This window comes from Bombina bombina, chromosome 11 (assembly GCF_027579735.1).
Source record: "Bombina bombina isolate aBomBom1 chromosome 11, aBomBom1.pri, whole genome shotgun sequence".
In the NCBI taxonomy this organism is placed as follows: Eukaryota; Metazoa; Chordata; class Amphibia; order Anura; family Bombinatoridae; genus Bombina; species Bombina bombina.
In genome coordinates this window covers 77,422,130-77,434,645 of record NC_069509.1, presented here as the reverse complement: position 1 = coordinate 77,434,645, position 12,516 = coordinate 77,422,130, and the positions used below count along the sequence as shown (strand labels likewise).

The 12,516-nt window shown below is 43.5% G+C and overlaps 1 protein-coding gene across 2 annotated transcripts in view; it reads left to right on the top strand.

The window, feature by feature from the left end:
* Positions 1-12,516, top strand: part of LOC128642290 (folliculin) — an 84,086-nt gene that overhangs the window by 33,361 nt on the left and 38,209 nt on the right. For both annotated transcript variants that reach the window (XM_053695007.1, XM_053695006.1), the window contains exon 4: positions 7,424-7,645. In XM_053695007.1, the coding sequence (XP_053550982.1) occupies positions 7,424-7,645 (222 nt within the window). The remainder of the gene's footprint in view (positions 1-7,423; positions 7,646-12,516) is intronic.

Genomic DNA, 12,516 nt, shown 5'->3' with positions numbered 1-12,516 from the left:
TGTCCCTATTCACAGGGATCATTACAAGTTCCTAAGGTTTGCCTTCCAGGACAAACACTTCCAGTTCGTGGCTCTTCCTTTCGGCCTGGCCACTGCTCCCAGAATTTTCACAAAGGTTCTGGGGTCTCTGTTGGCGGTACTTCGGTCACGGGGCATTGGGGTGGCGCCTTATCTGGACGACATTCTACTCCAGGCGCCATCTTTTCAACAAGCAAGATCCCACACTGACATAGTGTTATCTTTCCTGAGAACTCACGGGTGGAAGGTAAATTTGGAAAAGAGTTCCCTAGTTCCAGACACAAGAGTCACCTTCTTGGGAACAATAATAGACTTCCTGTCTATGAAGATTTTTCTGACAGAAGTCAGGAAATCAAAGATTATCGATACTTGTCTAGTCCTTCAGTACACTCCTCGGTCGTCAGTGGCTCAGTGCATGGAGCTAATCGGGCTGATGGTGGGGGCAATGGACATCATCCCGTTTGCTCGCTATCATCTCAGACCTCTGCAGTTAAGCATGCTCAGGCAATGGAACGGAGATTATGCAGACTTGTCTCCTCGAATAACTCTGGAGCAGGAGACAAGGGACTCTCTTCAATGGTGGTTGTCTCTGGATCATCTCTCCCAGGGAACCTGCTTTCGCAGACCATCTTGGGTGATTGTGACAACAGACACCAGCCTTCTGGGGTGGGGAGCAGTCTGGGGCTCCCTAAAGGCTCAGGGAATTTGGACTCAGTCAGAGTCTGTTCTTCCTATAAACATTCTAGAACTGAGAGCAATTTTCAATGCCCTTCCGGCTTGGCCCCAGTTAGCCTCACTCCAGTATATCAGGTTCCAGTCGGACAACATAACTTCAGTGGCTTACATCAATCATCAGGGAGGAGCGAGGAGTTCCTTAGCGATGACAGAGGTTACCAAAATAATCCAGTGGGCAGAAGCCCACTCTTGTTGCCTATCGGCAATCCACATCCCAGGGGTGGACAACTGGGAGGCGGATTTCCTGAGCAGGCAGACCTTTCATCCAGGGGAGTGGGAACTCCATCCGGAAGTGTTCTCCAACCTGATTCTCAAGTGGGGTCAGCCGGAATTGGATCTCATGGCATCCCGACAGAATGGAAGCGAACGTGTAAAATCTTTCTTGCGCTGCAAATTTGGGTAAGCTTTGACTCCTATGATATTCCCCCTGTGAATATCTGGTGTGGTTTTGAAAAGAGAAAATTGTTTAGGAGTTTAAAGCGCAAACAGATTCACAAACCTGATGCTTAAACCTTTAAGGGACACAATATTAGAATCTAATTTGAATCCGTACATTTGATTGAGTTTCTTAAGAGATTGTGTCTGTGTCAGACTAATCAGTAGGTAAACAGGTGTATTAACCTATTAGCGAAACAATTAATAAATAATTAGAAAAGAATTAATCAGTAGTGTATAATAGTGTCAGACATGTAATGTTGGAAAATTCATCAAAGTGCTTTAAGTATAAATATAAATATGGAGTGTGGTGTACACAGCGTATACCACACTCATAGGGGGCGCTTCCTGGAAGCTAGAATACTATAATACCAAAAACTCATAAATTCATCAAATGATTGTATATAAAAACAAATGCAATTAAAAGTCCATACAAACAATCATAGAAGTTAGTCCAAATCCAAGATGGCAGCTCTCTGTCATAGGATGGTCATCCTGATGTGTAGTAGTCTAAGGGAAGAAAGGAACAGAGGCGCCATCTCAGACCTCTGCAGTTAAGCATGCTCAGGCAAAGGAACAGAGATTATGCAGACTTGTCTCCTCGAATAACTCTTGAGCAGGAGACAAGGGACTCTCTTCAATGGTGGTTGTCTCTGGATCATCTCTCCCAGGGAACCTGCTTTCGCAGACCATCTTGGGTGATTGTGACAACAGACACCAGCCTTCTGTATTAATTTTCCTAGTAACGCCAAGATATGTAAAAACAATACCACAGATGAAATATACTCACAAGTGAGGCGCACCCAAATGGTGCTATTGAAGCAGACTGGAACTTAAGCAGTGGTCCAGATCACTGATCACCACCAACACAACTCCAGATCCATGAAGTCCTTAAAAGGGCCTGTAAGTTAATGCCTGGAGGGATAAGAGGAACACACAGACATAGCCCAGTAACGTTTGGACAAAGGAGATATATGGCTGTTAAGTTGCACTTACAAGATGCCAAGCACCTCCAGGTGCAATATCAGCAGTACTGGGACCTCTCAGCCGCCCAGTGGACTGTATACTCCCAAAGGCAGGGCAGCACCGGTTCCAAAAAAATATATTCCCAAAAAAGCTCTGTGTAAGAAGATGTGTTGGTTTCCAGTGAATAAGCCTTGGAACTAAAACAAACTTTATCTTTGCAGACACAGTTCCTGTTGCTTTCAATTTTGCAATATATATATAAAGCAATATAAAACAGTCGGACGACTCATTAAGAAAGTGTATATATCGAAATTAATCAGTGCATTCTTAAAATCAAATAACAACGTACATAACTCATAGGTCAGTTATTATACTGGCCAAAAAATATCAAGTCTTTGGTAATACAGATGTTCTAGGGTGATCCCAGTGATCCCCGAATTTGTTGCAATGTTTTTTAGTGCCTTATAGCCCAGTCCTTTGTTATATAATAATTTGAAAGTGTTCTCCTTTAATTTATATCCATATCCAGAGAGAGAGAAAAAAGTTTTTACTTACTGTCTGCCCGTAATAATAATGATGCAAGCCGGTCCTGGAGCCTATTGCAAGTGTTCCTAGGTGTCAGTATTGCAGAGATACCGGTCTCGGTCTCAACCAATTTTCGGTAGGATTGCTTTCGGGCTCTACGGTCTTGTTTAAGGATGTTAGGTCAGCACAGTGTAATATGGCGGTGAGAGTTTATCAGCGGTCTCAATTTGAAAAGAAGTTATTACTTACTGTCTGCCTATGTAGATCAAGCAAGCCAGTCCTGGAGCCTGTCGTGAAATGCCTCGGTATCTGTAAAACCAGGTTGACCGGTCCGGATCCTAGAGGATTATCTTGTATATTGTTTTGTGGCTCTGCGGTCTTGCATAAAGTCTTGAATAAAGTTTCTAGGTCAGTACAGTGGTCATCACAGGGTAGTATCAGTTATTCAGTCCTCAAAAGAACAGTAATTGATATTTCACATCAGCGATCTCAGCACAGAGGCTTTCTATCATCAGATGTCTTTAGCAGTAGGAACTACGCGTTTCAGCCGTGTCCACCGGCGTTTTTCAAGCTGTACTGCTAGACAGGTGTATTTTGCAGGCTTTTATACCTTTTCTTCTGATTACTCGCAGCTGAGCAGGTTTGTTTTTACCTGCAGCTGTTGGCTAATTAATTGAGTCCCAGAACCAGGTGATCGTTAAAACATATACAATTTAGAAATTTCGTATTATACGAAGTGAAACACATTGATACAATAAATGAAAACAGGTTATTTGAAAAAAGTTATTAGAAAAAAGTTTTTGAGAGATAGTTATATAGAGGTATTATAAAGGCAATTTCAGAGCCTATATGAATATAATGCATGTAAGAAATGTCAGATTATTTAATCCTCTTTTAAAAAACTGTTCAAATTAAAGTCAACATTTAAACATTTGGGATGTAGTGTCTGTAGCTTAAATATCCATTTGGCTTCTGATTGTAAGAGATTTTTTGAACGATTCCCCCCTCTGCAATCCTTCCTCACTTTTTCTATCGCAGAGAAATGGAAATACTTCAGATCACTATTATTGCACATTCTAAAATGTTTTGGAACTGGGAGCTCTAAGTTTATTTTTTCTTCCGAATTTTCAATTGAGAGAATATGTTCTCTTAAACGTTCTCTTATAGTTCTTACTGTCTCACCTGTGTACTGAATTTTACATTTGTTTGCATTCTATCAGGTAGACAACATGCTTATCCATACATCTAATAGTGTTGTGTATTTTATATTCTTGTTTAGTGATATTAGACATAAAGGTATGTGTTTTTTTTAGAATGTCTGCATGCTTTGCAAATAGCTGGAGCTAATCTACTTTTGAGTGTTCTAGCCTTTCTATGTACGAATCTAGGTTTACTCGGTAGATTTGGGCCTATATCTGGGTCATAACTTAAAATATTCCAATGCTTTTTGATAATTTTTTCTAAAGTTGATTTATCTTCCCCGTATTGTGTAATAAATGGAATATTTAGTTTCTCATTTGTCCTGTTATCACTCCTTATTGTTTTTTTCGTGTTATAATTCAAAAGATCTCTTCTTTCTATTTTTCGTACCTGATCTATATCTTGTTCAATTTTAGGTTTGTCATATCCTCTATCTAAAATTTTTTGTTTTAATATTGTAGTTTGATGTTCAAATGTCGCGATCTCCCTACAATCTCTTTTTAATCTGAGGAATTGTCCTTTTGGGATATTTTGTTTCCATTTGTTAAGATGACAGCTATCCCAATGTATATAATTATTAGTGTCCACGTCCTTAAAATAAGTTTTTGTATTAATTTTCTCACTTTCATTTGATACTTCTAGCTCTAGATAGTGTATCTTATCCTTATCATAGGTGTAAGTGAACACTAGATTCTTATCATTGGCGTTCATATTTTTAAGGCAACGGATGAGATCTCTTTCGTTGCCTGTCCAGATAAAAAATAGATCATCTATATACCTTTTATATATTAAAAAATTGTCTTTAAAATTAGTTAGGGCCAGAAAGTTACTCTCCCATAATACCATGAACAGGTTTGCGTAACTGGGGGCAAATTTGGTACCCATTGCAGTGCCGCAAACCTGTTCATAGAATGTTCCTTCATACAAAAAATAGTTGTGGGTGAGGATAAAATGAATGCCTTCCAGAATGAAATCATTCTGATTTGTAGGGAAAATGTTTGACTAAAGATGGTGATATGCCTTCAAATCAGATTGATTTCATTCTGGAAGGCATTTATTTTATCCTCAGGTCCAGGTCCAGGGATCCTCAGGCGGAGGCAGTGGATGCATTGACACTTCCTTGGAGTTATCAACCTGCCTATATTTTTCCGCCTCTAGTTATTCTCCCAAGAGTGATTTCCAAAATCATCATGGAGCAATCGTTTGTGTTGCTGGTGGTTCCAGCATGGCCACACAGGTTTTGGTATGCAGATCTTGTTCGGATGTCCAGTTGCCAACCTTGGCCACTTCCGTTAAGACCAGACCTTCTATCTCAAGGTCCGTTTTTCCATCTGGATCTCAAATCATTAAATTTGAAGGTATGGAAATTGAACGCTTAGTCATATGTTGCAGGCTAGTAAATCTGTTTCTAGAAAGATTTATTATCGAGTTTGGAAGACCTACATTTCATGGTGTTGTTCTCATAAATTCACTTGGCATTCTTTTAGAATTCCTAGAATTTTACAGTTTCTTCAGGATGGTTTGGATAAGGGTTTGTCTGCAAGTTCTTTGAAAGGACAAATTTCTGCTCTTTCTGTCTTATTCCACAGAAAAATTGCTAAACTTCCTGATATTCATTGTTTTGTACAGGCGTTGGTCCGTATCAAGCCTGTCATTAAATCAATCTCTCCTCCCTGGAGTCTTAATTTAGTTTTAAAGGCTTTACAGGCTCCTCTGTTTGAGCCTATGCATTCTTTGGACATTAAATTGCTTTCTTGGAAAGTGTTGTTTCTTTTGGCCATCTCTTCTGCTAGAAGAGTTTCTGAATTATCTGCTCTTTTTTGTGAGTCTCCTTTTCTGATTTTTCATCAGGATAAGGCGGTTTTGTGGACTTCATTTAAATTCCTACCTAAAGTTGTGAATTCCAACAATATTAGTAGAGAAATTGTTGTCCCTTCCTTGTGTCCTAATCTTAAGAATTCTTTGGAAGATCCTTACATTCTTTGGATGTGGTGAGAGCTTTGAAATATTATATTGAAGCTACTAAAGATTTCAGGAAGACTTCTAGTCTATTTGTTATATTTTCTGGTTCTAGGAAAGTCAGAAGGCTTCTGCTGTTTCCTTGGCTTCGTGGTTAAAGCTTTTGATTCATCAAGCTTATTTGGAGTCGGGTAAATCCCCGCCTCAGAGGATTACGGCTCATTCTACTAGGTCTGTTTCCGCTTCCTGGGCTTTTAAGAATGAAGCTTCAGTTGATCAGATTTGCAAAGCAGCAACTTGGTCTTCTTTTGCATACATTTACTAAATTTTACCATTTTGATGTTTTTTCTTCTTCAGAAGCAGTTTTTGGTAGAAAAGTTCTTCAGGCAGCTGTTTTAGTTTGATTCTTCTGCTGATGTGTTAAGTTTTTCTTGTCATTAAAGAATAAACTGATTTGGGTTGTCGATTAATTTTTTTCAGCGGAATTGACTGTCTTTATTTTTATCCCTCCCTCTCTAGTGACTCTTGAGTGGAGTTCCACAGCTTGGGTATTTGCTATCCCATACGTCACTAGCTCATGGACTCTTGCCAATTACATGAAAGAAAACATAATTTATGTAAGAATTTACCTGATAAAGTAATTTCTTTCATATTGGCAAGAGTCCATGAGGCCCACCCTTTTTATGGTGGGTATGATTTTTTTGTATAAAGCACAATTATTCCAATTCCTTTGTTGATGCTTTTTTACTCCTTTCTTTATCACCCCACTACTAGGCTATTCGTTAAACTGAATTGTGGGTGTGGTGAGGGGTGTATTTATTTGCTTTTGAGGTTTGGGAAACTTTGCCCCTCCTGGTAGGATTGTATATCCCATACGTCACTAGCTCATGGACTCTTGCCATTATGAAAGAAATGAATTTATCAGGTAAATTCTTACATAAATTATGTTTTTGCCTCGGCGGAGGCTTCTTTTGGGAGAAAAGTTCTTCAAGTGGTGGTGCCTTCTGTTTACGTCCGCCTGTCTTGTTCTCCCTCCCTTTTCATTACGTGCCCTCTAGCTGGGTATTGGTTCCCACTAGTAATTGGAATTTGTGGACTCTCCATGCCATAGGAAAGAAAACAAAATTTATGCTCACCTGATAAATTTATTTTTTTCCGGGCATGGAGAGTCTACGACCTGCCCTTATTTATTTTTAAGACGGCATATTTTTTAGTATAAACCTCAGGCACCTCTATACCCTTGTGTTATCTTCTTTTTCCATTTTCCTTCGGCCGAATGACTGGGGATTATGGGTAAGGGAAGTGACACTTAACAGCTCTGCTGGGTGCTCTTTGCCTCTTCCTGTTGGCTAGGAGTTGAATATCCCACTAGTAATTGGAATGGAATTCGTGGACTCTCCATGCCAAGAAAGAAGGAAATTTGCGAGGTAAGCATAAATTTAGTTTTTTGCAAGTAACATCCCTGTACGTTTTATATTTCTTGTAAAAAATGTTTTTTAAATGCAAAATTGATTTATTTTGGGACTTTGATGCCAAATTCAAGGTAACTGATAATAAAGCTCCTAATATTCCTTTCCTTTTTCAGGTGTGTCCGGGTAGGGAAGGTCCTATTTTCTTTGGGGATGAGCAGCATGGCTTTGTGTTTAGTCACACTTTCTTTATCAAGGATAGTCTGGCACGTGGCTTCCAGCGCTGGTACAGCATCATAGTCATCATGATGGACCGGATTTACCTTATCAACTCATGGCCCTTCCTGCTAGCGAAGATCAGAGGAATCATTGATGAGCTGCAGGGGAAGGCTCTAAAAGTGAGTGATAAACAATGTGATGGTGGTTACCGAGATATATGTGCACGTTCAGAGACACACACACACAGACAGATGTGTACATACAGACACACAGACAGATGTACGCACACACAGACAGATGTACGCACACACAGACAGATGTACGCACACACAGACAGATGTACGCACACACAGACAGATGTGTACGTACGCACGCACACACAGACAGATGTGTTCATACATACACACAGATAGATGTGTACCCACACACACACAGACAGATGTGTACATACAGACACACACAGACAGATGTGTTCATACATACACACAGACAGATGTGTACCCACACACACACAGACAGATGTGTACGTACGCACACACACACAGACAGATGTGTTCATACATACACACAGATAGATGTGTACGTACCCACACACACACAGACAGATGTGTACGTACCCACACACACACAGACAGATGTGTTCATACATACACACAGACAGATGTGTACCCACACACACACAGACAGATGTGTACGTACGCACACACACACAGACAGATGTGTACGTACGCACACACACACAGACAGATGTGTACGTACGCACACACACACAGACAGATGTGTACGTACGCACGCACAGACAGATGTGTACGTACGTACGCACGCACAGACAGATGTGTACGTACGCACGCACAGACAGATGTGTACGTACGCACGCACAGACAGATGTGTACGTACGCACGCACAGACAGATGTGTACGTACGCACGCACAGACAGATGTGTACGTACGCACGCACAGACAGATGTGTACGTACGCACGCACAGACAGATGTGTACGCACGCACGCACAGACAGATGTGTACGCACGCACAGACAGATGTGTACGCACGCACGCACAGACAGATGTGTACGCACGCACACACACACAGACAGATGTGTACGTACGCACGCACAGACAGATGTGTACGTACGTACGCACGCACAGACAGATGTGTACGTACGCACGCACAGACAGATGTGTACGTACGCACGCACAGACAGATGTGTACGTACGCACGCACAGACAGATGTGTACGCACGCACGCACAGACAGATGTGTACGCACGCACGCACAGACAGATGTGTACGCACGCACGCACGCACAGACAGATGTGTACGCACGCACAGACAGATGTGTACGCACGCACAGACAGATGTGTACGCACGCACGCACAGACAGATGTGTACGCACGCACGCACAGACAGATGTGTACGCACGCACGCACAGACAGATGTGTACGCACGCACGCACAGACAGATGTGTACGCACGCACGCACAGACAGATGTGTACGCACGCACGCACAGACAGATGTGTACGCACGCACGCACAGACAGATGTGTACGCACGCACGCACAGACAGATGTGTACGCACGCACGCACAGACAGATGTGTACGCACGCACGCACAGACAGATGTGTACGCACGCACGCACAGACAGATGTGTACGCACGCACGCACAGACAGATGTGTACGCACGCACGCACAGACAGATGTGTACGCACGCACGCACAGACAGATGTGTACGCACGCACAGACAGATGTGCACGCACGCACGCACAGACAGATGTGCACGCACGCACAGACAGATGTGCACGCACGCACAGACAGATGTGCACGCACGCACAGACAGATGTGCACGCACGCACGCACAGACAGATGTGCACGCACGCACGCACAGACAGATGTGCACGCACGCACGCACAGACAGATGTGCACGCACAGACAGATGTGTACGCACGCACAGACAGATGTGTACGCACGCACGCACAGATGTGTACGCACGCACGCACAGACAGATGTGTACGCACGCACGCACAGACAGATGTGTACGCACGCACGCACAGACAGATGTGTACGCACGCACGCACAGACAGATGTGTACGCACGCACGCACAGACAGATGTGTACGCACGCACGCACAGACAGATGTGTACGCACGCACGCACAGACAGATGTGTACGCACGCACGCACAGACAGATGTGTACGCACGCACGCACAGACAGATGTGTACGCACGCACGCACAGACAGATGTGTACGCACGCACGCACAGACAGATGTGTACGCACGCACGCACAGACAGATGTGTACGCACGCACAGACAGATGTGTACGCACGCACACACAGATGTGTACGCACGCACACACAGATGTGTACGTACGCACGCACACACAGATGTGTACGTACGCACGCACACACACACAGATGTGTACGTACGCACGCACACACACACAGATGTGTACGTACGCACGCACACACAGACAGATGTGTACGTACGCACGCACACACAGACAGATGTGTACGTACGCACGCACACACAGACAGATGTGTACGTACGCACGCACACACAGACAGATGTGTACGTACGCACGCACACACAGACAGATGTGTACGTACGCACGCACACACAGACAGATGTGTACGCACGCACAGACAGATGTGTACGCACGCACGCACAGACAGATGTGTACGCACGCACGCACAGACAGATGTGTGCGCACGCACAGACAGATGTGTGCGCACGCACAGACAGATGTGTACGCAGGCACGCACAGACAGATGTGTACGCAGGCACGCACAGACAGATGTGTACGCACGCACGCACACACACACAGACAGATGTGTACGCACGCACGCACACACAGACAGATGTGTACGTACACACACAGATGCGTACGTACGCACAGACAGATGTGTACGTACACACACACACAGACCGATGTGTACGTATGTGCACACACACAGACAGATGTGTATGTACGCACACACACAGACCGATGTGTATGTACGCACACACACAGACAGATGTGTATGTACGCACACACACAGACAGATGTGTATGTACGCACACACACAGACAGATGTGTATGTACGCACACACACAGACAGATGTGTGTACGTACGAGCACACACACACAGATGTGTGTACGTACGAGCACACACACACACAGATGTGTGTACGTACGAGCACACACACAGATGTGTGTACGTACGAGCACACACACAGATGTGTGTACGTACGAGCACACACACACACACAGATGTGTGTACGTACGAGCACACACACAGATGTGTTTACGTACGAGCACACACACAGACAGATGTGTTTACGTACGAGCACACACACAGACAGATGTGAACGTACGAGCACACACACAGACAGATGTGTACGTACGAACACACACACAGACAGATGTGTACGTACGAACACACACACAGACAGATGTGTACGTACGAACACACACACAGACAGATGTGTACGTACGAACACACACACAGACAGATGTGTACGTACGAACACACACACAGACAGATGTGTACGTACGAACACACACACAGACAGATGTGTACGTACGAACACACACACAGACAGATGTGTACGTACGAACACACACACAGACAGATGTGTACGTACGAACACACACAGAGACAGATGTGTACGTACGAACACACACAGAGACAGATGTGTACGTACACACACACACACACAGAGACAGATGTGTACGTACGAACACACACAGACAGAGACAGATGTGTACATACATACATACACACACACAGATGTATACGTACACATACACACACGCACACAGACAGATTTGTACATGCATACACATAGTAAGGGATGTCTCTATAACTAACATCTCCTGTCCTACTATACCATACTATCAACAGTTAATCACACATTTTTTTAAATAAATAAAAAATAAATTATTATACTTTATTTATAAAGCGCCAAAATATTCTGCAGCCCTTTCCATGGGTACAATTTGTTTAAATAAAACATTAATACAATTCTTGTAAGAGATAAGACAAAATTTGACAAATACAATAGAAATTGAGGGCCCTTACAAGGGTGAGAAACAGGAGGTGAGGACTGCAAGGGTGAGAATGATGTTAATACAGAGTTAGATTAGGGCAATTATTAGGTAAGTGGAATTCAATTGTTACTGAGTTGGGTGGTAGGTTTCCCTAAACAAAAATGTCTTTAGTGAGCGTTTAAAAGAGGACAGATTAGTGAGGAAGTGATGGTAGAAGATGCAAGGAGCAGGTCATTGTTGGATTTTAGTGGGTGGCCCGGGGTATATTTGTTGATTAGTGAGGATAGGTAGTGGGGGGCAGCGTTGTTAAGGGCTTTGTAGGTCAGGGTGAGAATTTTGAATTTAATTCTGCTGTGAATGGGAAGCCAGTGAAGGGACTCACAGGGAGGTGCAGCAGATACAGAGCGACGGGAAAGGTGGATTAGCCTGGGAGAGGCAATTAGGATATATTGAAAGGGGGACAAGCATGAGAGAGGAAAGCTGCTAAGTGGGTTATTGCAGTAGTCACATCGGGAAATTACAAGGGAGTGTATTATTTGCTTTGTGGTGTCAGTGCTTGAACGGGTGAATTTTGGAAAGATCGCATAGTTGGTTGTGGAAGGATGAAAATTGCGATTAGATGTGGAGGATGAAGTACAGGTTGGAGTCAAGTGTAACTTCAGAGGCTGTGGACTTAGGGTGATGGGGTAGGGTGATAGTGGTGCCGTCAACTGTGATAGAAAAGTTAGAAATCAGAGTAGAGCTTGGGGGGGGGGGGGGGGGGGGGATTAGAAAGATCTCAGTCTTGGACATGTTAATCTTTAAGTGATGAGAGTCCATCCAGGAAGAAATGCCTGATAAGCAGTTGCTGATGTGAGAAAGGACTGGGAGAGAGAGGGGGGGGGGGGGGGGTGGAGAGGTAGATCTGGGTGTCATCAGCATAGAGGTGATATTTGAAGCCATAGCTGTTGATAAATTAACCCAATGAAGAAGTATTAATGGAGAAGACTAGAGGACCCAGGTCATAGCCTTGAGGTACTCTAACAGACA